We start from the raw sequence: 25,451 nt of genomic DNA, 5'->3' as shown, positions 1-25,451 counted from the left end.
GGCGTCTCAAATGCCGAGACACGGCCGGCAGCACATGAAACAGAGACGTACTTATAACCGGCATGAAGATGACAGACCCCTTTTTTTACTGGTCTATCTGTCTGCCGGAGGATACCTGAAATCTTGTTCATTTCAAAAAGTTTTACAATCACCTTGAGCCAGGATGATTCTGCTCAGAATTAGGCAGCAACAGTAGGTGTTGCTGTGCTTTTGACGACAGAGGAACTGAGGCCGAGTTAAGACGATGAACAAATGTGCTTCTCGACAGTGGCAGCCTGTCACACCCTCACTAACAACTATCCGTCTGACTGATAGGACTGCTGCGTGCTAACAGGAGGGATCGATTATCAGAGGCAGGCATCGGCGCCTCAGATACAGCCCTGCAATCAAACATCTGAAGCTTGTAAGCACCCTGTCAGGACGGGTCTTTCCTAATCCCGAGCTTGGAGCTGAGCTGAGGGAGTATTTGCGTGTGAGTTGACGTGAGGGGGTCGAGGCTGAATATGAAGCAGTGAAGATCATAGGTGCGTTGATGAAATCTGGGGAGGTGTAGATGCAGGTTGAAGTGAGGCTGAGGTGGGGGTTGGGGTAGGGGTTTGTGCCCCAGCCTGTTGCAAAGGCAGCAGGGGATGGATGCAGCATGACTGCACAGCCCTCCCTGCCCACAACTGATAAGGCAGCAAGACACGGGCGGCGGCTAATCCCTTCACTGCTGAATTAATGAGAGGAGAGAAGATGCTGAGGGGGTTTATGGTGAGGCCAGGAACAGGAGAGAAAAGCAAGAACACATAGGAAAGGTGGAAATGTGCTATTGGAATCAACACCTGGTTGCTTTCTGTGAATAACACTTTTTTCTTTTCTTAAACATCCTCCAGAGAATCTTCTGTTAAGATGCCCATCTTCCATTCATCACTCCATGTTCAATCTTTTCAATGCAATGCATGCAGAGAACGTTGCAAGTCATCGGCTACAGCATCAGCCCTCACACACATCTCACTCATAATATATCCCCCCCTGTCAGACTGTCCTGAATGGTGTCAGAGTGCTAAATGCTACGCTAACGGAGGTCAATGTTTTTGCAGCTCACTGTAAGGAAAACGAGATGGCTTGCTGTCAGTGTTGCTGGAAGCTGATTTAGCTGCTGTCATTCATCCACATGGTGTCAAACCGTGCTGTGTAGTGACTACAAATGTCAGTTACAGATTTTATAGTAAGCGGTGAGGGGGTAACAACAATGGTTCCCAAACTCAGGGTCTATACAATTGTGTTCCTTATTAAACCGGGCCAATAATAATGTGTAGTGCAGCCTATAGTGCCATGTATAACAGTACTTTGTAATGATGTATGTATACAAAGCTGTACAGATTCATATTTTGGAATTTCTACATCACAATTTCTCAATATAATATTAAACAAACAGCTTAATATATGTTGTATTCATGTTAAGGTGTATTTTTTGACATATTTAAATATTTGGAAGAGAAAAGTTTGGGATCAAATAATTTTTTTTACTTCAGTCACTCTTCGGAACCCCTAGGGGTCCCGGACCCGCTGTTGAGGATCTCTGATTTAAAGGGGTCACAAGACAGACAGGGTTGGAGCCGCTGGGCTACAAAGTGCATAACATTTTGTGTTTGTGGGCTGAAGAGAGCTAAAGTCGCCATTGTCTTGAAAACGAATCAAAACGCAAATGGCCGTATAATTAGCTAGGAGGAGCTGCGCCGAGAGGAGAGCGCCGCCAACCGCCTTGGTCCCCGTCACAAGAGGTTGTGTTCTCCTCAGCCTGCTAGTGAGTGGATTACTGGGACTAAATCTCCTGGGTGCTCTGAGTGCTATAATCGCTGAGCGAGCACAGGGCCAGCGAGCAGATGTCACATGGTCCGCAGGGTGAAGGCTGGGGAATTATGTGGGACAATTGCTGGATTGCCTTGGCATCGGGAAACCAGAAGGGAGGGAAAGAGGAGGAGGGGCAAGACTGGAGGATTGAGAGTGGGCCAGGGGGGGGGGGCCGCAGCAGCCAGAGGGGGTTTCTGTGCCACGGTAGTGGGCAGAGTTCAGGGGGGAATTACTACAAGAGGAGGCAGGTCAAGCTGGATTGAGAGGAAGGAGTCGTCAGTATGGGATGGGAAATACGTGCAACTCCGCCGCACTGTTTAGCTTCTCAGGGCTAGTGGTCACATGATTCACTCTCTTCCACGTGTTTTGCAAATAAGCTTCCTCTGTGGCTCTGGACCCGTGTTATTTCCTAATGGCCATGGCACTCAAGGAACAGTACTACATCCCATGAGTAGGCTTGGCGAAGACACCCTGCATGAAGTCATTACAGATTTATGAACACCACTCTTCTGTGAAAAAGGAGTGACAGCGATAGGCCTGCGAAAGAAGCATAGCTACCATTTGTACTGTAGAGTGTTATTAAAATGTGAATGAGGAGAGCTGAGTAGCGGAGTCATGGCTCCCAACAAAAAGAGACCCTCTCTGCAGCGCAGATTACTACAAATCTGAGGGACGAGACTGTGAGTCATTGGCTGTCCTACTTATGTAAAGTGTTTAATAGCCAGAAAGTGAATTTGCATACATCTATTTTAAGACTTTGATATGGTCGTGGCGATAAGGCAGGGGAGAAGGGGCCACCAGATTCTACAGACTTCCTAAAAATCATAATGTGTTTTCAAATATGAACTCTAATCGACGCAGTGTAGAAAGAGCAGGAAGTAGGTATACCTTGATATGTTTGACACCACAGCTTACAAGCTTGCTTGGCTGGTACAAATCCCATGATATGTCAAATATCTGTGGGGGGGAAAACACACAATGCATTAAATATCGTCACAACATCATAATGCTTATATATACACTCGTTAATGTGATGTACATCTAGTTGAATTCAAATTTCATCGAAAGTCAGGACATCTGATCAGAAGAGTAGAAAAAGGAAAGAGGAAATGAAAAGAAAGGGTGTGTGTGCTGCAATAAAACGTGTGTGGGCTGAATTAGACAACAACAGCTGCCTGTATTTCATCTTTTTAAAATTCCTTTTCATTAGCCGTGCACCTCGGGCGGCCTCTGGGAAGCTCACAATCAATCAGGCCTAACTTGTTTATGTCGCCTTTGGGCAGGCGCTCCATCCTGCATCTTATAGCTAATTGAGGCGGTCGATACGGCGCCTGTGACGGAGACAGGGGAGGAAGGAAAGCGTTTACCCTGTCTGTATGACCTGGTGCGGCCGCCAAAACCTTCCCTCTCCTCCAGTCCCACACACAGATTGTGTTTTTAGAGTCCAAACCCACGGACACCAGACACTGCAAAGAGAGAAGAAAAAAAAAGACATCACAGATTGAAGGGACTCCGCTCTGTTGCACTAATCAGCGCAAAACAAACGTAGCCACCTCCGCTGTAGCGTGGCGGCCCACAATGAAAGGGCTAATACAGAGAACAGTTGTCCAGCCCCCCCCCCGGCTCTTCCAGTGTGCACATTTGAGTGCTTTTGCTGGAGGAGCTTCCTATATCTGACTGAGCGAGTAGGCAGCAGCAGCAACAGTGGAGCAGAAGAGAAGAGAGCAGCTCTTATGGAAATCCTTCTCCACTCGGCCACTTGCTTTACATGATAGAGGGCGTTCTCTTATCCACTGCTCAGTTTGTTCAGTCTCCGCTGAGGCATTTGCACTGTTTAAACTGACGAAACCCAGTGAAACTGATAAGGTTGAAGAGTACAGCCATGATTTGAAAGCTCAAGTAATCTTTTTAGCCACGCTAGTGGTGTGGCTCTAGGGATGTCAGCCTGTCGAGTGGTGCCCAACTACAGCAGCAGAGTCCTGCTAATATCAGCTATGATATCCTATTTAGAAAAGATAATAGAAGGCCAACTTTTACGGGCAGGTTATTTTTTTTAATAACATAGACAACCATATAAAATGTTACTGTATCTTCAATGTAACCTTAAAGCATGATGTGGCACGTAGACAACTGGTTAGAATACTCAGACCAACAAGAATAAAGTTAAACAAAGGTCACGAGTTCCACCAGTCACCACAACTGCAGCTCATACAGAAATTCCTGGAAGAGATGTCTCAAACGTCAGTGTTTATTTCGATATTGCTTTAATAGACGGGTAATGGCATTCCTCTGGATTGTCTTGAGTTCAGCGCCGGCTTCCTCTAATCCAGGAAGGGGCGAGATGGAGAGTAAATAGAGCCCGCTAAACTGAGAAGCGATGGAGCCTCCTCTGGCTTTAAACACTGTCACATTCCATCTAGATCCCCAGCTCTCTACCGAGCAGGAAAATAGCACAGGGTCATCTTCCTGTCTCTTACTGCGAAATACAGGAGGTGTAACTCTGGGAGCTCCGACAAAAAAACTTAAGAGCTGCTTCCGGCCTGTATTGATTTTTACAGTCCAAATCGACATTGGGTGGAGGCTGCGGTGTGTAAATATTAACTGGTGGCAAGTCTGCAGGGAGCTGCAGGGCGCTCAGAAGAAAACATGAAACAGTTCTATAGCCAGTTATAAATAACGTGCACACAGGCTTCCCACGTGCTCAAGCTTTTCTCACCTGAACAAAAACCAGGTCCTATCAAACTCTGTCATGCAAAGTACCAAGCAATGCAGCTGACTGAAATCTACCAAGTAGAGCATGTCTGGGTGCAGCTGTCCAGCCAGTACTGCTGGAGTAATCACAGATGTGTCATTTAGAAACTCAGCCCAGCGGGCGAGCTGCTATAGCCGGCATGCAGCTTTTGAGTGAAGTTCTGATTGCTGCTGCTTTGACTCTCTCTGTGCTTTTTTTTCCCCAGCAAAAACCAGTGCTTTGTAGGTGAAATTGAACTGGGCTCCAAGTCAAACAACGCTAGGGAACGATCAGTTTCCTGGGATATCCTGTGGTGGATTCTCATCATTTTTAACGTAAGCTTCATCGTGTCACGACCGTACCTGTCCCTCGAGGTCGAAGGCCAGACAGGCGACGCCGTGCGTGTGCACGTCTTTGAGGATGGACACAGTCTGCACGTTGTACGAGTCCCAGACGCAGATATACGGCTCCTTTCCCACCTGTCCCGTGGCCACCAACACGCGCTCCGGATGCAGAGCCAAACTGTGCAGAGAGACAGAGAAGGGAGCCAAAAAACCACATCTGGTTAGCATTGCCATCATGCGTGCTTGTGTGGCGGTCTGTGTGTGCCGGCAGCGGAAAAAAAAAACCAAGGGGATTCACCGCCCAGCAGAAACCACTGGGATGAGATGAACACATTAAGTGTGCGATGGGTCTGAATATGGAAGCAGAGGGGCAGCTTGACGAGGTGACATGGTCCAATTAACTCAGTCATGCTCAAATACACAGCATGGCTTCATGCAAGCCTACAGGGTATTCATAGAGTATAAAAAGCAGCCTTTTTGTTCTGCTTTCCAGCATCGCCTGAACTCTTCTCTGTCTATTTCACCTTTCCTAATTCATCCGGGGGTTTCCTCGCATGACCAGGCATATGTTTGTAACACTGTTACATAATCTCACCGCTCGCCCACCCCTCCACTCCACTCGTGCCTCCTCCACCCACAAGCATTCCCACTCTACAGCTGAGCAACAGCCTGCTGTCTAACGCTGACGCTCCCTCCCTCTGCTGTGCCCATCCTTTCAGCGGCCGCCAGTCACGTTCCAGGCCGGCCTGACTGATTCAATGGGCAATTCTTCTTCTTACCTCGTCCTGGCCCATTTATTTCGTGCTGCCACAGAGCTCCCTCCACTAAAATCAGGCTGCCGGTTTTGCCAACTGCTCTCCAGAATTTCTAATCCTGGCTTGTATTCAGACAGGAGGCTGGATGAGGCTTCGCAGGTGGGATGGCCTCAACCCGCTGAGTCTAAGCAGCTCATGATGAAAAAGACCTTCTTCCACTTTCACTTTTACACCTCAATCCACCTCCCCCCCCCTTCTCCTCCCAAGTTTGCAGGCTGATTCTTTCTGTCAGACTCCTGACACCTCGTCTCACTTCGAAAACACGCCGTCACCGTGGCCTTGACAAAGCTTTGGCGATGTAACATCTCTGAAAGCTAACTTGGGTGAGATGTGACAGGTCTGAGTTTTTTCTTCTCTCCTCGTTCTCTCTCTCTCGTCACCTCCGCTTCCCACCTCCTTTGTTGAACCTCTCTCCAACCTGGTACAATTTTACATCTTTTTTTTTACGCATTATATAATCAGAGCAAAACAACTATAAATAGCATTCAGAGGAAGAGAAAAGAAACATGACTGGAACACTTTGAGATGCAGACAGACACGGCAGAGAAACCCTCTGTGGCACAAACAGGTAGTGAACGGCAAATCTGTCTGAACGCTGAAGAATAAATGTTGCAATGGAGTCAATCTCAAGCAAAAAGCATTAAACAAACACTGAAATGCAACTAGACTTTCACCTCAGTTGTGTCTCACATTTATGTCCACGTTACTGTTACTGAAAATCGGTTCTTTAAGTCAGCTACAAGATCCCTGTTTCATTTACATTTCTGTCAGCTGAAGAGCTGGTTAAATGCCATCACTAATGACTAAGCCTGCAGTGCATCACCGTGGTTCTCCTGTTTGATAAAGGCTACGGCTGTTTGATGCAGCTGTCTTCCATCTGCCAAGTCCTGTCGTACACAACCAGCTAAATCCTGCAGCAATTAAACAGCCTGTTTTCGTGTAGATACGAGGCAGTGGAACAGCCAGAAGAGTTGATTTCTCATGGTGGAGATACAAAGACGCAGCACTAAGGTCAACTAAGCCACATGGAAGGGCATGAGACACACTCACGCTAGCATCACTCAAGCCTTTCTTAACATGAGAAAAACAATCTATATGTTTCCATTGAGAATGGGTGGGAATTATGATAGACCCTCATGATATGGTGAGCTCCTGAACATTTTCTCCAGCAGTCCTTTGTCTGATTTTAACCTAATGTGGATTAAAAAGAAGGATTTCAGAAGGTCTATACAGTACGGGATATTTCCCAGGATTCCAAAGTGTTTTCCATCCAGTTGCCCAGAAGACTTGATTCTAGCTAAACATGCCATCATGACACCCAATGGGAACAATTCCTCTCACAGAATATTAGCTGTTTTTTAGTCCGAATATAATGCAGAAAACCCAAATTAGTGGATCTCTTCAATGAAAATGTCTTATATTAATACTGAAGCCATTCATCAAGTAATGATGATGATTAGTCAATTGAAATACAATTATTTTCTATAATAATCAAGTAATCAAGTACAAATGTCCAATGTTTTGCTAGATGAAGCTTCTCAAATGTGAGGATTTTCTGTTTTGTGTCACTGTGTATTTAATATTATTGGATTTTGGTTTGAAAAAACAATCAATATGACTTTGTCAGCTTAGGCTCTAGGAACTTGTAATAGGCATTTTCTCACATTTTATAGCGATTTACAGATTTATCAAAAACAGTTGAAGCCCTATCAATATACAATGTTGCCTTGCTACCATACTAGAACTAATCTGTGATTTTTTTACCAGATTGATTACACTTATTTGCAGGGCTTCAATGATAATCAATAACTTAACTAATTAATGAAGACACTAATTGATTCTGCTCTGCTGTGCCTTTAATTGTTTAAAATTAACATGACTCATCATCATATCCACATCACTAATAAAACAATTTAATATTTTATGAAAGAACCAATATTAATTTCCCAAATAATATATACAATATACACTTCACATTATCAACATTAAGGTATTTGGTCAAAAATATGGTGATATTTAATTTGTCATCATCAACACATAAATGCACTAAAATAAGCTCAGGTTTGACATCATTAACAGACTATTTCTAAGAGACAGAACAGTGAGAAGTGAAATATCAGAGCATGTGTAGCCGCTTCCACCTCATCTGTGGGAAACGTTCATTACATCACCACCACTTAAATGAGACGTCTGTCCGACTTTATTCCTTTAATCCTGGCAACAATGATGCTGAATCATGCCACTGTGCTAAGTAGTTGTACTGAACTCGAGAGGATCCTAATTGGGGCAGACAGAGCTGCTCTTTAGAGACCAGGCAGCTACTCACAGTGATGATGGGAACCTAAGACCTCTGCATCTCACTGACTCTGCACACATCACTTGGGAATGTGTGTAAAAGTAAAAAGCAAAAGGAAGCAGACAGCATTGTCACCAACAGTAAAGGTCATTGGTAAGTGCCTTTTTTTACCCAGACCGTCTTTTATTTGACCTGTTACTACTTTTGTTTCCTTGCAGTTACTGTGATTAAAATGTATGAGCAAGTTTTGATGCAATCATAAATGACTGAATATAGTGGTGACATTCTGTTGAGATTAAAGTCAGCAGAAAAGTAGTTTTGGGGTAATAGATAACACAAACCACTGTGCCTTGTCATCTGCCAATCTATTAAAATGATGGATACATGTGAATAATATCTATTCTTATGGATGTTCTACTCCAAAGTCATCCGTTTCACATGCTCAGCTTTCATTTGTGCATTACTGATATTATTAGAAACTCAAATATACTATATTGCATGTGTATCAAACCCACTATAACGGCTTGAACAGTTCGTTTTGTACTTTTGACTTTAGCTGGCACATTAATATGCAGAGCGAGTTCGCATCAGCTCATACAGTTCACAGAGTACAGGTGCGAAACTCTTCAGTGCAAAGCTGCCTCCTTTTATCAACTGCACCATCCTGCTGATTCGAACAAGATAAATATCATTTATCAGGTAATATTAATAGAAGCCTGATCACTGAGTCTCACCGAGCACACTGAAACAAGACCAGTCTCCATCTGGCATCTATAATCCATAACTCTGGCTGTGGTCCATCATAAATAATATCATCAATAAGATATTGTAACGCGAGACAGCCTTTTATTCCTGTGTCCATAACACCACCTCATTAACTCTCTCGCTCTATCAAAACCGAGAGCATGAATAAGCCAAAGTTGAAAGCTGAAATTAAAGCTAAGGTTGGCATGTTTTGTTACAGAAGTGATGTTCTCTTTGATACAATAATATTAATAAATGTGTTCCTTCCTCTCTACCCTTCCTACCTGCACTGGATAGTGTGTGCGGTTTTGCAATGGTTATGAGAACTGAATAGGATTACACACGTGAAGCTGACTCCTGCAGGTGCTTAGCTGTAGCCTTGGGTTCTTTGAGTTTTAGACTGGAATACAAATCTGAGCTGTAAAAGGGTGGACCGGCTACAGAAAAAATGTGCTTTAACTACAGTAAATGACCCTCCTCAGTCTAGTTTGCTATTCCCCTATAACCTGTGAATTCAATTAAAGTGCTATTCCAGCTCAGGAAGGTCAGACTATCTTTTATTCTTGTTGCGCCGTCAAGGACAGCATGAGCCTTTCATTCGTGTGAAAACCTGCCTATTAGCTGCTCCGCATCAGACCGGGAGACCAGTTAAAAAGAGGCTGCGGGGCAAGATAAAATCAGGAGGGAGAAACAAGGCCGGCAATTAATTCACAAAAATAAAAGACCGAATTTATATGTTGCTCACAAACAACCAAAATAGACCAAGAAAAAGGAAAACAAGAGCAACGAAGAGGGAAATGAACAGAGAGAGGGGTTTTGAAGTGAAGTGCTATCTTAGGGGGGATGCATCTATTCCACCCGAGCTCATGCATTGTGAGAGCGGTCCAACACTAATTCACCACTGAGTCCGCTGAGGATTGCTACCGGTTGTGCCATGGCAGTCCAAGTCAAAGGAAGTGCTCTGCAATCACTCCTCTGAGATCTGCATTGCCTGGTCTGTGTCAACAATAACAGACAGCTCTCGAGATCTGTGCAACGTACTGCAAATGTGTTCCTATCCCCAAAGCTTTTAAACAACTTGGCTCCAGAAAAAGCAACAAAAGACAAAATGACACCATTAGGAGCCGGGGCTGACTGAATCCATACACATTTGCAATTGCAAGAAGAGTGAATTTGATGGTATACCAATTCATTACATAGTCATTAGTCTTGCAAATGCAGTCAGCGACTCCTCCAGCTAAGCATTTGAACTCAGGAACATCATCCGCAGGCCAGCCGAGGGTTAGTATCGTTATTGTAACATTAATAATGCAGCAGGAGTCCAGCTGACTACCGACACGGCATATAATGTTAGTCATCTCCAGGCCAACCCACACATGCACGTCGACACAAGTGCTGGAGCGTTACACACAGGTCGCTGCTGTGTGGCCTGCTGAGAAACAGCTGGAAAGGCATGGATCATTACATGTGCGATGCAGCACGGCTTGCTTTGCTGTGTTTTACCTACAAAGAGGTGGGGATTGGAGGTATGTTTGAGTTACAGCAACCCACAGAAAGCTGAATCTTTTCAAGGGCGTTTTTCATTACAGCACGTTAGAAAAACAATTATTAATTGATTAATTGTTAGGACAATCAATTAATCATTTAATTTAAATTCCAAATATTTGTATTTTAACATATTATCCGGTCAGTGGCATTGCTGCTTCATATATAAATTAAACATATACGACTTTTGGAGTGTGAATTAAAAAAAAAAACACATTTTAAAAATGATCATCATGAGCTCAGGAATCCCCCCATATTTTATAGATTCAATTGAGGTTTGATGATAATGTAGCAGCCCTGCAACTACAAGAGGAGTGGCAGCAGTGTAATCGTTAGTAGTTGGAGAGAGAGAGGGATGGGGAGAGAGAGGGAGAGAGAGAGAGAGAGAGAGAGAGAGAGAGAGAGAGAAAAGTATCTGTCCTGCTGGAAGTCCCTTACTATACCCGGGGATGCTGAGCTCCCTATGGATCTATATCATATTACAGTAAACAGGATGACCCTGCACCCACAATGACAACACTACAGTATCAATTCATGTTTTCAGACGCTGTCCGAGGTGCTGAAACAAACTGTCATACACTACCTGATTATGTCGTCGTTGTGCCCCAGGTAAAATTTCTGCTTATGCTCCCGAGTGTTGTACACAACTCCCACACCGGCGACGAAATAGACTATTTCCTTGGCGGCGGTGTAGTACAGGTTGTTGCGGCACTGATGTCCCCGGTATCCGTACACCCACTCCAGTCTCAGGTGGCAGTTGGGAGCAGTTCTGTCAGCCATGTCCGCACTTCCGCGTGTCTCTCTGTCGCTATCGCGTAGATTTTCTCATATAGTGTCATTCACCAAAAAAAAAAGAAAAAGACAAAAAAAAGGATTTATTTTAAGCCCGCGTGTCCCATTAAGTCTGTTGGATTCCAACCAGTCCAGAGAGAGCGTTGAAATGAGACATTTTGAGGGTCACGAGAATGTGCAGTCTTTCTGTCCGACCGGATACAAGCCCTCTGTCTCTCGTTAAGATACAGGTTTCTCCGCCGTTGTTCTCATCGTGCTAATCTACTTGCACTTCTTCAGCCCGAGGCTCGCGCTCCTCTTCGACACAGGTCAAAGCTCCTGTCAAATCCTACAAAGATGGAGCTGCACTGTTATTCAGCAGGCGCCGCCCACAGAAAAATGACGGATCGGCGCGTCGTCCAATCAGATCCTTCAACTCATCCTCGAAGAATAAGAGCATAAGAAAAATGGCTAAAAAAACTATAAAAATGTCCCCTAAAATAGACAAGATGTAATTTAAATGACACATAAGGCTGTAGTCATAACATCATAATATAGGCATCTTTTGTGAAGATGAAGAGGATTTAATTGAGATCACTATTTTGTTGTTTCTACATTATAATGATGATACAATCATTCAGATGCTTTTTTCCACATGGCATTATTTCCCATTTCTATTATAGAAACTACTTGCAAAAAGAATATGAAAAATATATGAACAAAAAAGTGTGTTTTATTGTATTCAGTTTTATTTTATTAGAGGAAGCTACAGCAGTGAAGCACCGCCTTCTTCCGCCGTTGCCGAGCGACAGGGGAAGCTTCACGGTCGCCATCATCCCAGCTTTTGCTCAACAGCTTGTTAGCCGACTTTTACAACTATATTTTCCCCACCAAGCAATGGAGGTGACGATGGACCCTTTGTTCCTGGCGTTGAGCTATTTCAGGAGGCGAAAGCTCCAACAGTGTTCAGATATTTGCACAAAAATCTTACAGGACAACCCGTACGACCAGGTACTGTGGTGTAGTTAGCCTGGGCTAGTTTAGCATGCTAGCGATTATCCGTTACGGCTGCCTGCTTGTTTGCTAACGCGGTAAAAGCTGGTGTATAATCCCGAATACTCGAGTCCTTGTAATTGATCATGATTCAATTTAGTTAACGTTGTATTTACTGCTACACATTTCAATCAACATTTGTCTCATGTTCGTGGTTACTGTCCCACATTTCCTTTTCACATTCCATGTTCTCTGCAACTTTTCCATCAATTTCCTCTCTTTCCGCCTTTATTTACAACTGTCCTCACCTTCCTTCTTCTCTTACTAACTCATTGCATGCTGTCCTAAGGACTCCTCCTTACCTATCTCCGAGGTAACCGTGTGACTCTCTGCCTTCCTGTTTAATCCTTTTCATTCGGATAATCCAACATAGAAAGACTGGAACTGCAATGCTCACCTTTTACAACCAAAAACAACAACAACAACAAAGAAAACATTGTGTGTTTCATAGGCAGCATGGAGCTTGAAAACGCGTGCCCTTACAGAGATGGTATACATAGATGAAATCGAGGTAGACCAGGAGGGGATTGCTGAGATGATGCTGGATGAAAGCTCAATTGCTCAAGTGGCACGTGCGTTTCAACTATTTTGAGTTCCTTTGAGTTAAGAAAATGACAAATTAATATATTTTCTCAGTGGTTACATTTCTCTGATTGATAAGTCTTGGCTTTCTTCCAGGACCTGGAACATCACTGAGGCTACCTGGGACAAGTCAGGGTGGAGGTCCCACAGCGGCTGTCAGGTACTCTCTGCCAGACAATGATTGTGTAATGCCTTGAACTTTTTCATCAAAGGAAGAGACGCCTGATCGGAAATTTTCTTTTCTGTATTTAAGGCCTATGACACAGTCTGGGCGTCCTATCACAGGATTTGTGAGACCGAGCACACAATCAGGGCGTCCTGGGACAATGGAGCAGGCAATCAAGACCCCGCGCACTGCAAGCACTGCTCGACCTGTCACTAGTGCTTCTGGCAGATTCATCCGTCTGGGAACAGTGAGTAATGTCTAGAATTGTCTAAGTCTGCAGTGAGAGCTCTTATTTTGCCCAGTGAATTTGGGGTAATATAATCAATATTTCTTTCTCTTAATATATTTCCAACATGTTATTTTTGTTTTTATTCATCTGTAGTACAATATTTTATATTGCATTGTTAGACCAGTATCTTTTAGTTCTTTTTTTTTTTAATTATTATTATTTTGCTATATTGACTGTGAAGAAATCCTGAAATATTTGGCATGACATTGTGTTTGACGTTTTCCTCCAGGCTTCAATGATAACCAATCCAGAAGGACCATTTATAAACTTGTCGAGACTAAATCTGGCCAAGTATTCCCAAAAGCCTAATTTATCCAGGGTAAGATTGCGACTGTGGACAAAAGCGTCTGCTAAATGCCCTAAATGTAATCAGCATCATTGTTTTTTCTCTCTCATGTCAAGTAACCATACTTTTCCTTCTCAGACATTGTTTGAGTACATCTTCCATCATGAAAACGATGTCAAAAATGTAAGTATTCATTACATTTTTTAAAGTTTTACATTCCAAGATTATTGATTATTATTCATGCAACACAAACTTTATATTTCTTGCCCAGGCGTTAGATTTGGCTGCTCAAGCTACTGAACACGCTCAGTTCAAAGACTGGTGGTGGAAAGTTCAGCTGGGGAAATGCTACTACAGGTAACTCAGACAGCCAAGTTTAACATTTCTGCCAATTCAGTTGCATTTTTATAATTTATGTAGTGGTTAATGTCTCTGACCTTTGCAGGCTTGGTTTGTATCGAGAAGCCGAAAAGCAGTTTAGATCAGCTCTTAACCACAAAGAGGTGGTAGATACATATCTCTACCTTGCGAAGGTACTGACACATTACTGAATTGTTGCACAATGGAAAATTGTAAAAAGTAAAAAGTAAAAAACTTTTGTGTGTGTCTTCCCACAGGTCTATCAGCGCTTGGATCAACCAATAACAGCGCTCAACCTTTTCAAGCAAGGTCTGGACCACTTTCCTGGTGAGGTCACTCTTCTAACAGGAATCGCTCGTATACATGAGGTACAGTACGTCACCATGATCCTTACTAGAGAGTCCGCTTAGTTCTCTTTCCAGATACAACTGTTAATAATGAAAAATGAAACCAAATGCACTCTTTATACTATGTTATTGTCACAGGAGATGAACAACATATCATCAGCCACAGAATATTACAAAGACGTCCTGAAGCAGGACAACACTCACGTGGAAGCTATAGCCTGTATAGGTAGCAATCACTTCTACACTGATCAGCCTGAAATCGCCCTACGATTCTACAGGTCAGATGAACATTTCAGCGTAACTTATGGAATGTATTGTAACAGTATATGTAATGAGGAATCATATCCCATCTGGGATTTGATACGTTTCTCCCATTGCTAGACGGCTACTTCAAATGGGGGTGTATAACTGCCAGCTGTACAACAACCTGGGCTTGTGCTGCTTCTACGCCCAGCAGTACGACATGACTCTGTCCTCATTTGAGAGGGCTCTGGCCCTGGTGGCCAATGATGAAGAGCAGGCCGATGTGTGGTACAACATAGGACACGTGGCTGTGGTGAGTTAACAATCCCCCAAAATATCCCAGAATGTCGTATGGTTTAATAATATGGCTTACACTTCAAATAAATCAAATATTGGCCGTTAGAAAATCATGTGCATACGTTGGTACAGAGTGCATGTGTTCCATGTTTACAGGGCATAGGGGACTTGACACTGGCCTACCAGTGTTTTAAACTGACTTTGGCTTTTAATAATGACCATGCTGAAGCCTACAACAACCTGGCTGTGCTGGAGCTGCGCAAAGGTCATATTGAACAGGTGAAAGACTTATTTGAGTTCTGTAGCTTTCATTCTGCTGTTAAAATATGAGGTGTGATATCATATGGTATGATGTCACACAGCCCATTATCCAAGAACATGAGCATGCATTAAGAATATTCTCAAATACACTTAGTACAGTATTGATTGTTTGAAAATGTTCCTATAATTCAGGATTCATTCAGGCACCAATCCACCAACCAAGTGCTGGGTTACAAATCAAATTAGCATTAAAATCATGCTATGATACATGATACTGTGATATTTATCATATGATACTGTGGTTATCCCACAGGAGGAAGGACTGTGTGCTCACATTCAGTCAGGTGCCATCATCATCAGCTATGCAAGCAAGCAAGCTATGCACAAGCGTGTTTTTAGATACTCGTGATAGTCAATCCAAACATTAAGTACCTATTGTGTTTTAGTTGCCTTAAATATTTAATTGAAACACTGCATTATAACAACAATGCTTGTTGATGTACATCCTACCATAAAACACTATGAACTACTACTACTAACACAGCTATAGTCTTCAAGCTTCGCTTGCCACTGAGATATGACGTTGGCAGATCGATGTCACTACTACTGAGAGATTGCAGGTTGTATTTCAAGTGTACTGTCGACTGATGTGAAATGTATCTGGCATAAAGGCGGTGAAAGTGACAATTTTTGTCAGATTTTCATGTCCTTCTCAGACAGTGAGAAAAAAAATGAAGTTGAAAATCAAGAGTTCCCATTACTAATGGTTGTCCTGTCTTTGATCCAGTCTAAAGCCTTCCTGCAGACGGCTGCATCACTGGGCCCTCACATGTATGAGCCACACTTCAATCTCTCCATTCTCTCTGAAAAGGTAATTTATCACTATTCAATTCACATCAACAGTGCAGTAGTTAAAGAGACAAAGTATCCTCAGAGTATCTTCAATACAGCCTGCCAAAGTGATGTGTCTGTTCTCCAGATTGGAGACCTTCAAAGCAGCTACATCGCCGCCCAAAAGTCTGAGGACTCCTTTCCGGAGCACGTCGACACCCAGCAGCTTCTCAAGCAACTTCGGCAGCACTTTGCAGTGCTGTGAGCATCCAACCGGCGTGCTTAGGAAGCAAGGTGTGCTTCAAATAATGTAGTTGATAAAGATAGGCGATTTTGCACTGTAGTGGTAGCCACAAGGCTCCAGAACAAACCATTATTATGAATGAGGTTGGCAGGTTAGTCAGACATGGAAATCAACAAATGACCATGAGTTTGTGTTTATTTATCAAGTGGTAGGTATACACTAAACAACAGTTTATTTGGTACACCATTGAAAAAGTTGAACAGTGTTGTTGAATCCTATTGGAGACAGTCCTTTTGCGGTGCATTTTCAGGTCAGATGCTGCACACCAGCATTGCATTTGGATGTGACTGGCCCCAGTGTACCGTTCTGGCCATTTCCCCCCAAAGCCCTTTGAGCCACAAGCTGGTTTCAAGACAGCTGTTTTGGAAATCCAGTGGTTATGTTAACACTTACTGTTATTTTGATAGTCTATGTAACGATGAATGGCAGTGACATCTGCAAGCTTCACTTAACAATTCAGTCATAACTGATGCTTTAAATGCTGCTTTGTCACCGAATATATGACTTGTGGGAAATTACAATGTATGTGAAGGTGGGTGTTTTCCTGATAAACTAACCTTAGTGTACAGATCTGTATAGTAGTAAGTCATATGTACATAGTAAAGATTAGTAAAACATATTTATTACAGTAAAATGGCTGACTTTAATAAAAATAAATCAAATGTATTTTTTATTTTGACCTTCCTTGCCATTTTGTAGTCTGAGTAAATATTGACCTGACAATAAAAAGATTCAGAAGATGTGTAGAAGTCTGCGAAAACAGTTAATTTTTCATTCAAACAATTAAGTAAACCTGATTTATTTCACATTTGCCTTGCAACCCTTGGTGTCATTTGGCAAATCCAATTTAGGCCATTATTACATGGAGCATCGTTCCAGGCCTTAAAAGGGTTGGTTCTCGGAAATGTGGCTGCACAGTCCTCATTACCTTGGTTGTTGGGCTCTCCATCATTCCAGTACCTGAAACAAATGGAAGGTTGTTAGGACAGGCAACATTATTAATTGTTTATTAATTTTGAACAGTAGTAGTAGTAAGTATGTGAATGAGTTATCTGTTGCATTTTTGTAGTCTGTACACGTATGTAACTGTTACCCCTCAACGAGTCTTGATTCATCCACCCATTTCCAAATCCCTTCCTCCACCATGTCTGTCAACCCAATCCAGAAGCCTTTCCCTCGATAATTGTTTACCAACGTGCTTATTGTCAGCTTCCAACACAAGAAAAAGGACAAACAAACACACACACACACACACACACACACACACACACACACACACACACACACACACACACACACACACACACACACACACACACACACAGATAAATGTCAGTAGTGGAATGTAACTAAGTACAGTTACTCAAGTAGGTAAGTACAAATGTGTTGTACATGTATTTTACTTGAGCCTTTCCATGTGATATTACTTCTAATCCACGACCTCTCAGAGGAAAAACAGAACATTTTACTTTTTACTCCACTATATTTGTTTTACATTACATTACTGATTGCAATTTTTCATTCCCTTCCTGTCCAGAGAAAACTACGACGGCGTATCAGGTAGGGCCACTGCCAACAGCAAACATCCGGTAAAGCAACTTGTTTACTTCCTCTATGACGAGTGAAAGCTACCGCTAGCATCTTAGCCCAACCGCCCAATAAATAAACACCCATAAGATGACAATTTGGCCCATATAAATAAAACCAACAATAACCATCAACAGCCATCAGGCGTTGTCACACGTTGCGATATATTAATTCGAAAATGAAATACATTCATGGGAAGTTAGCTAGCATAAAGGCCAGTTGTTAGCGTCTTAAGAAAGTAGCAAATTTGCTACTTTATAAACTTGCAAATTTGGTACTTTAAAAACTCGCAAATTTACAGGTTTATAAAGTAGCAAATTTGCTGCTAATATATACTTTAACTTAAATATGTCTTTGAATGCTGGACTTTTACTTTTAGTGGAGTATTTTAACAGTGTGGTATTAGTACTTTTACGTCTACGTAAAGGATTTGAATACTCTTTCAGCCTCTGATACATACAGTACATTCATTTAACTTGTGGACCTCTATGTTACGCCGACCTCTTTTACTGCTCAGAAATAAACTGTGAAGCGTTGAATGAAACACGGCTGAATGTTGAGTCTTACATGTTTCTCTCTGCTGTCTATCACTGCCAAGTCACCTCCTTGTTGTGTGCAGAAACGTCTGGCTTCCTGCCATGATCTAACTGGAATATTGTCATCGACAGCCAAGTAGTAACACTCTGAGTACATGAAAATCCATCCTGGTAGACAGTGTCTGCAGCCCTCCTCTAATAAAGGAAGGAAACGGAAACATAATGGGTTGTATATTGGGTCACAGTAACGCTGTACTTACAGTGCATTCAGAACCCTTCACTTTCTCATTTTGTTATGTTGCATAAATCCTTTAATTTCCCCCCCTCGTCAGTTTACACTCAATACACCATAATGAGAAAACCAAAAGAGAATTTTAGAAATGTTTGCAAATCTAAAAAAGCAAAACTTGAAATTTAACATTAAGATGTTTCTGCACCTTAATTAGAATACCTTGTGCTAATTGATTGGACATGGTTTTTACTTTCTATATTAGGTCTCACAGCAGATAACACATATCAAAAACTAAGCCATGAGGTCCAAGGAGCTGCCTGCAGAGCTCAGAGACTGGATTGTGTTGAGGCACAGATCTGGGGAGGGATCTGCTGCATTGGAGGTCCCCAAGAACACAGTGGTCTCTTCCTAGAGCTGATTGTTGAAATGTGAAGGGGTCTGAATACTTTCTGAAAGCACTGGATACAAACAATCAGTAAATAAGAAAATAAGAAGCTCTCACTAATCATTGGGATGTGGGATTCCAACGCTGCGATTTCCGCTAGAATTTTGTCATTCAGCATTTCGTAGTCTCCTGTTATTTTCTTCTGGTGTTCAAGCTCCCACCTGGTGAGTTCCTGCTCTCTGATTTCGCTCGCCAACTGTTTCTTGGCATCGTCCCTGCTTTGGATTGCTGAGTTGTAAGCAGCCTGCAGCTTGGCCACCTCTTTGCTGATGCCCGTTAATGCATCCGGCCCACCGGTAAGTTTGCTATCTGTAAGTGGCCAAGGTATAATGATATCATGTCAAATATATATATTTTTTACGATACAATTTCCATTACTGCCTGTATTTACTGATTTTTACTTAAACTTCTTTTTGATCACTTAGAGCAGAGGTCTTCAACGTTTTTCAGACCAAGGACCCCTCGGCTTATAGTGACACGGTGGAGGTACCCATATTACATATCATATCAAATTGTGTTGCTTATTAAACCAGGCCAATAATAATGTGTAGTGCAGCCTATAGTGCCATGTATAAAAGTGCTCTGTAATTATACAATTCTAAGTCATTAAAATAATAATTATTGACAGATTCATATACTTATAGAACCTAATTTGATTATATATTGGCATTTCTACATCACAATTTAACATTTAACACATAGGAATATGTAAATGTGCTTAGTATAGGTTGTATTCATGTGTACTTTTGGACATATTTCAATTTTTGGAAGAAAAATTGTTTGGGATTAAATAATTTCGGGGATCCCCTGCAGTAACTCGGTGGAACTCCTAGAGGTCATGAACCCCCCTGTTGAAGACCTCTGGGCAGCTGAAAGAAGCTGCAACCAAAGATAAAATGGCAACCTAGCAAATATCCAGCTAGCATTAGCTTAGTTGTGATTTCTATCCTGATAGTAAAAGATCTTCTATCACTGGTGAATTGTGAATGAGGTGTCACCACATCACTCCCTAAGTTGTAAAAGTGACTTACAATAAACTCCCAGGCCAATGTCGACTGCTAGTAGAATGACAGCCAGCACCGCCAGGCTGACTGTCAGCAGTTTGTGGTGATTCAAACTGATTTCTGGTCTCACCATGGACATGGACACTAAACAGAGAAGTGGTGGAGCACAATACAGTCAAAATTCAACATCATCAAGTTAAGATACAGATGGTTGACAAAGGTAAAGGAAAAAACTAAATCAATTACACACTTTCTGATGTATTTTCTTTTAATTTGTCACTGTATCTGTATATTCTAAAGATGATAATGAATAGTTGAGCTGGAGTGATTTAAAAACATGCATAATATATATATTTTAGTACCACGAAGACACATGTTATGAGAGAAGATATAACAGATTTGTATTCATATACTTTACGATTACTTTACCTTGTTGCTTCTCTTGGTTTGAGTAGAAATTGTGCTCCTCTCCACTTAAATCATCTTGATAAATCAGTTTGTTACGTGAGTCAGAATAAAAAGTACCATCTGATGTTTCTCCGTCCTCCATTTTGACAGCAAAAATGAGGGTCTGACGTGACTGTCCAGGGTATAATATTTGTCAGGACCTTGCCCTGTGTGTGTGTGTGTGTGTGTGTGTGTGTGTGTGTGTGTGTGTGTGTGTGTGTGTGTGTGTGTGTGTGTGTGTGTGTGTGTGTGTGTGCACGTATGTTTGTGTGTGTAACATTACAAACAGAAAATCAAGTTGATTTGTTAAATATTTACAGGGGTTGTGGATCATTTAAACTGCAGAGTCATTGTTTAACCCACAAAATTATTTCTAATTTATTCAAACATTCAAGCTTTATAAGATTCTTTAGTTGTCACTTCATTTAGTATGATTTTATAGACTGACATGGCAGACATGTTCTTATATGTAAGGCTGATGTATCATGTTTTAGCAGTGTTTATTTATCAAGTGGTAGGTATACACTAAACTGCCAGTTTATTTGGTACACCATTGAAAAAGATGAACAGTGTTGTCGAATCCCATTGGAGACAGTCCTTTGTGGTGCATTTTCAGGTCAGATGCTGCACACCAGCGTTGCATTTGGATGTGGCCACAAGCTGGTTTCAAGACAGCTGTTTTGGAAATCCAGTGGTTATGTTAACACTTACTGTTATTTTTGATAGTCTATGTAACGATGAATGGCAGTGACATCTGCAAGCTTCACTTAAGAATTCAGTCATAACTGATGCTTTAAATGCTGCTTTGTCACCGAATATATGACTTGTGGGAAATTACAATGTATGTGAAGGTGGGTGTTTTCCTGATAAACTAACCTTAGTGTACAGATCTGTATAGTAGTAAGTCATATGTACATAGTAAAGATTAGTAAAACATATTTATTACAGTAAAATGGCTGACTTTAATAAAAATAAATCAAATGTATTTTTTATTTTGACCTTCCTTGCCATTTTGTAGTCTGAGTAAATATTGACCTGACAATAAAAAGATTCAGAAGATGTGTAGAAGTCTGCGAAAACAGTTAATTTTTCATTCAAACAATTAAGTAAACCTGATTTATTTCACATTTGCCTTGCAACCCTTGGTGTCATTTGGCAAATCCAATGTAGGCCATGATTACATGGAGCATCGTTCCAGGCCTTAAAGGGGTTGGTTCTCGGATATGTGGCTGCACAGTCCTCATTACCTTGGTTGTTGGGCTCTCCATCATTCCAGTACCTGAAACAAATGGAAGGTTGTTGAGCCACATTATTAATTGTTTATTAATTTTGAACAGTAGTAGTAGTAAGTATGTCAATGAGTTATCTGTTGCATTTTTGTAGTCTGTACACGTATGTAACTGTTACCCCTCAACGAGTCTTGATTCATCCAGCCATTTCCAAATCCCTTCCTCCACCATGTCTGTCAACCCAATCCAGAAGCCTTTCCCTCGATAATTGTTTACCAACGTGCTTATTGTCAGCTTCCAACACAAGAAAAAGGACACACAAACACACACACACACACACACACACACACACACACACACACACACAGACACACACACACACACACACACACACACAGATAAATGTCAGTAGTGGAATGTAACTAAGTACAGTTACTCAAGTAGGTAAGTACAAATGTGTTGTACATGTATTTTACTTGAGCCTTTCCATGTGATATTACTTCTAATCCACGACCTCTCAGAGGAAAAACAGAACATTTTACTTTTTACTCCACTATATTTGTCTGACAGTTTTACATTACATTACTGATTGCAATTTTTCATTCCCTTCCTGTCCAGAGAAAACTACGACGGCGTATCAGGTAGGGCCACTGCCAACAGCAAACATCCGGTAAAGCAACTTGTTTACTTCCTCTATGACGAGTGAAAGCTACCGCTAGCATCTTAGCCCAACTGCCCAATAAATAAACACCCATAAGATGACAATTTGGCCCATATAAATAAAACCAACAATAACCATCAACAGCCATCAGGCGTTGTCACACGTTGCGATATATTAATTAGAAAATGAAATACTTTCATGGGAAGTTAGCTAGCATAAAGGCCAGTTGTTAGCGTCTTAAGAAAGTAGCAAATTTGGTACTTTAAAAACTCGCAAATTTGGTACTTTAAAAACTCGCAAATTTGGTACTTTAAAAACTCGCAAATTTGCTGCTAATATATACTTTAACTTAAATATGTCTTTGAATGCTGGACTTTTACTTTTAGTGGAGTATTTTAACAGTGTGGTATTAGTACTTTTATGTCTACGTAAAGGATTTGAATACTCTTTCAGCCTCTGATACATACAGTACATTCATTTAACTTGTGGACCTCTATGTTACGCCGACCTCTTTTACTGCTCAGAAATAAACTGCGAAGCGTTGAATGAAACACGGCTGAATGTTGAGTCTTACATGTTTCTCTCTGCTGTCTATCACTGCCAAGTCACCTCCTTGTTGTGTGCAGAAACGTCTGGCTTCCTGCCATGATCTAACTGGAATATTGTCAGCGACAGCCAAGTAGTAACACTCTGAGTTCATGAAAATCCATCCTGGTAGACAGTGTCTGCAGCCCTCCTCTAATAAAGGAAGGAAACGGAAACATAATGGGTTGTATATTGGGTCACAGTAACGCTGTACTTACAGTGCATTCAGAACCCTTCACTTTCTCATTTTGTTATGTTGCAGACTTATGCATAAATCCTTTAATTCCCCCCCCCCCCCCCCCCCCCCCACCCTCGTCAGTTTACACTCAATACACCATAATGAGAAAACGAAAACAGAATTTTAGAATTTGTTTGCAAATCTAAAAAAGCAAAACTTGAAATGTAACATTAAGATGTTTATGCACCTTGATTAGAGTACCCCATGCTAAATTCAGTTGATTGGACATGATTTTTACTAGGTCTCCCAGCAGATAATGCATATCAGAGCAAAAACTAAGCCATGAGGTCCAAGGAGCTGCCTGCAGAGCTCAGAGACTGGATTGTGTTGAGGCACAGATCTGGGGAGGGATCTGCTGCATTGGAGGTCCCCAAGAACACAGTGGTCTCTTCCTAGAGCTGATTGTTGAAATGTGAAGGGGTCTGAATACTTTCTGAAAGCACTGGATACAAACAATCAGTAAATAAGAAAACAAGAAGCTCTCACTAATCATTGGGATGTGGGATTCCAACGCTGCGATTTCCGTTAGAATTTTGTCATTCAGCATTTCGTAGTCTCCTGTTCTTTTCTTCTGGTGTTCAAGCTCCCACCTGGTGAGTTCCTGCTCTCTGATTTCGCTCGCCAACTGTTTCTTGGCATCGTCCCTGCTTTGGATTGCTGAGTTGTAAGCAGCCTGCAGCTTGGCCACCTCTTTGCTGATGCCCGTTAATGCACCCGGCCCACCAGTAAGTTTGCTATCTGTAAGTGGCCACGGTATAATGATATCATGTCAAATATATATATTTTTTACGGTACAATTTCCATTACTTAAGCCTGTATTTACTGATTTTTACTTAAACTTCTTTTTGATCACCTCGAGCAGAGGTCTTCAACGTTTTTCAGACCAAGGACCCCTCGGCTTATAGTGACACGGTGGAGGTACCCATATTACATATCATATCAAATTGTGTTGCTTATTAAACCAGGCCAATAATAATGTGTAGTGCAGCCTATAGTGCCATGTATAAAAGTGCTCTGTAATTATACAATTCTAAGTCATTAAAATAATAATTATTGACAGATTCATATACTTATAGAACCTAATTTGATTATATATTGGCATTTCTACATTACAATTTAACATTTAACACATAGGAATATGTAAATGTGCTTATTATAGGTTGTATTCATGTTTACTTTTGGACATATTTCAATTTTTGGAAGAAAAATTGTTTGGGATTAAATAATTTCGGGGATCCCCAGTAACTCGGTGGAACTCCTAGAGGTCATGAACACCCCTGTTGAAGACCTCTGGGCAGCTGAAAGAAGCTGCAACCAAAGATAAAATGGCAACCTAGCAAATATCCAGCTAGCATTAGCTTAGTTGTGATTTCTATCCTGATAGTAAAAGATCTTCTATCACTGGTGAATTGTGAATGAAGTGTCACCACATCACTCCCTAAGTTGTAAAAGTGACTTACAATAAACTCCCAGGCCAATGTCGACTGCTAGTAGAATGACAGCCAGCACCGCCAGGCTGACTGTCAGCAGTTTGTGGTGATTCAAACTGATTTCTGGTCTCACCATGGACATGGACACTAAACAGAGAAGTGGTGGAGCACAATACAGTCAAAATTCAACATCATCAAATTAAGATACAGATGGTTGACAAAGGTAAAGGAAAAAACTAAATCAATTACACACTTTCTGATGTATTTTCTTTTAATTTGTCACTGTATCTGTATATTCTAAAGATGATAATGAATAGTTGAGCTGGAGTGATTTAAAAACATGCATAATATATATATTTTAGTACCACGAAGACACATGTTATGAGAGAAGATATAACAGATTCGTATTTATATACTTTACGATTACTTTACCTTGTTGCTTCTCTTGGTTTGAGTAGAAATTGTGCTCCTCTCCACTTAAATCATCTTGATAAATCAGTTTGTTACGTGAGTCAGAATAAAAAGTACCATCTGATGTTTCTCCGTCCTCCATTTTGACAGCAAAAATGAGGGTCTGACGTGACTGTCCAGGGTATAATATTTGTCAGGACCTTGCCCTGTGTGTCTGTGTGTGTGTGTGTGTGTGTGTGTGTGTGTGTGTGTGTGTGTGTGTGTGTGTGTGTGTGTGTGTGGGTGTGTGTGTGTGTGTGTGTAACATTACAAACAGAAAATCAAGTTGATTTGTTAAATATTTACAGGGGTTGTGGATCATTTAAAGTGCAGAGTCATTGTTTAACCCACAAAATGATTTCTAATTTATTCAAACATTCAAGCTTTATAAGATTCTTTAGTTGTCACTTCATTTAGTATGATTTTATAGACTGACATGGCAGACATGTTCTTATATGTAAGGCTGATATATCATGTTTTAGCAGATTGGTTATTAAATTATGGGT

At 41.4% G+C, this 25,451-nt stretch overlaps 4 protein-coding genes across 10 annotated transcripts in view; 1 reads left to right on the top strand and 3 right to left on the bottom strand.

Moving 5' to 3' along the window:
* The window catches only part of eml5 (EMAP like 5), a 31,502-nt gene extending 20,092 nt beyond the window's left edge, over positions 1 to 11,410 (bottom strand). For all 5 annotated transcript variants that reach the window (XM_084014187.1, XM_084014188.1, XM_084014189.1 and 2 more), the window contains exons 1-4: positions 10,895 to 11,410; positions 4,930 to 5,089; positions 3,204 to 3,302; positions 2,725 to 2,793 (exon numbers count right to left, since the gene is read on the bottom strand). In XM_084014187.1, coding sequence (XP_083870313.1) covers positions 2,725 to 2,793; positions 3,204 to 3,302; positions 4,930 to 5,089; positions 10,895 to 11,091 — 525 coding nt within the window. In that variant the 5' untranslated portion in view covers positions 11,092 to 11,410. The remainder of the gene's footprint in view (positions 1 to 2,724; positions 2,794 to 3,203; positions 3,303 to 4,929; positions 5,090 to 10,894) is intronic.
* A 484-nt stretch (positions 11,411 to 11,894) lies between these two features.
* Positions 11,895 to 16,081, top strand: ttc8 (tetratricopeptide repeat domain 8). Of its 3 annotated transcripts, XM_084014221.1 has the most exons (15): positions 11,895 to 12,093; positions 12,425 to 12,448; positions 12,587 to 12,707; positions 12,814 to 12,877; positions 12,971 to 13,130; positions 13,402 to 13,491; positions 13,597 to 13,641; positions 13,730 to 13,815; positions 13,904 to 13,991; positions 14,076 to 14,186; positions 14,304 to 14,443; positions 14,547 to 14,721; positions 14,862 to 14,984; positions 15,754 to 15,837; positions 15,946 to 16,081. In XM_084014221.1, the coding sequence occupies exons 1-15, from the start codon at positions 11,980 to 11,982 to the stop codon at positions 16,060 to 16,062; spliced, it is 1,542 nt and encodes a 513-aa protein (XP_083870347.1). In that variant the 5' UTR covers positions 11,895 to 11,979; the 3' UTR covers positions 16,063 to 16,081. The 3 variants fall into 3 exon arrangements, with proteins under 3 accessions (XP_083870347.1, XP_083870348.1, XP_083870349.1); XM_084014222.1 differs by lacking the exon at positions 12,425 to 12,448; XM_084014223.1 differs by lacking the exon at positions 11,895 to 12,093 and having other exon boundaries at positions 12,427 to 12,448; positions 12,591 to 12,707.
* An 823-nt stretch (positions 16,082 to 16,904) lies between these two features.
* Positions 16,905 to 20,487, bottom strand: LOC311016502 (C-type lectin domain family 4 member E-like; the record flags this gene model as incomplete). Its single annotated transcript, XM_084014225.1, has 6 exons — positions 20,335 to 20,487; positions 19,933 to 20,049; positions 18,959 to 19,210; positions 18,256 to 18,419; positions 17,195 to 17,310; positions 16,905 to 17,061 (listed from the first exon to the last, which is right to left on the bottom strand). Exons 1-6 carry the CDS (start codon positions 20,453 to 20,455, stop codon positions 16,905 to 16,907), a joined length of 927 nt encoding a protein of 308 aa, XP_083870351.1. The 5' UTR covers positions 20,456 to 20,487.
* A 502-nt stretch (positions 20,488 to 20,989) lies between these two features.
* On the bottom strand, positions 20,990 to 25,080 carry LOC311016501 (uncharacterized protein). The gene is made up of 6 exons (XM_084014224.1): positions 24,928 to 25,080; positions 24,526 to 24,642; positions 23,552 to 23,803; positions 22,817 to 22,980; positions 21,760 to 21,875; positions 20,990 to 21,631 (listed from the first exon to the last, which is right to left on the bottom strand). Exons 1-6 carry the CDS (start codon positions 25,046 to 25,048, stop codon positions 21,475 to 21,477), a joined length of 927 nt encoding a protein of 308 aa, XP_083870350.1. The 5' UTR covers positions 25,049 to 25,080; the 3' UTR covers positions 20,990 to 21,474.
* Positions 25,081 to 25,451: the final 371 nt, after the last annotated feature.

This window comes from Eutrigla gurnardus (genome assembly GCF_963514095.1).
Source record: "Eutrigla gurnardus genome assembly, chromosome: 7".
In the NCBI taxonomy this organism is placed as follows: Eukaryota; Metazoa; Chordata; class Actinopteri; order Perciformes; family Triglidae; genus Eutrigla; species Eutrigla gurnardus.
The sequence above is the reverse complement of the archived record's forward strand: the minus strand, read 5'-3'. Positions and strand labels throughout refer to the sequence as shown.

Bases quoted from the DNA above. Each gene is read 5' to 3' on its own strand.
- ttc8 (XM_084014221.1), top strand. From the start codon at position 11,980: ATGGAGGTGACGATGGACCCTTTGTTCCTGGCGTTGAGCTATTTCAGG. The intron at 12,708-12,813 runs GTGCGTTTCAAC...GCTTTCTTCCAG, and splicing joins CTCAATTGCTCAAGTGGCAC to GACCTGGAACATCACTGAGG. The intron at 15,838-15,945 runs GTAATTTATCAC...TCTGTTCTCCAG, and splicing joins TCTCCATTCTCTCTGAAAAG to ATTGGAGACCTTCAAAGCAG.
- LOC311016501 (XM_084014224.1), bottom strand. From the start codon at position 25,048: ATGGAGGACGGAGAAACATCAGATGGTACTTTTTATTCTGACTCACGT. The intron at 22,981-23,551 runs GTGAGAGCTTCT...TTCCTTTATTAG, and splicing joins ATCCCACATCCCAATGATTA to AGGAGGGCTGCAGACACTGT. The intron at 21,876-22,816 runs GTAAGACTCAAC...TTGTGTTGGAAG, and splicing joins TAGACAGCAGAGAGAAACAT to CTGACAATAAGCACGTTGGT.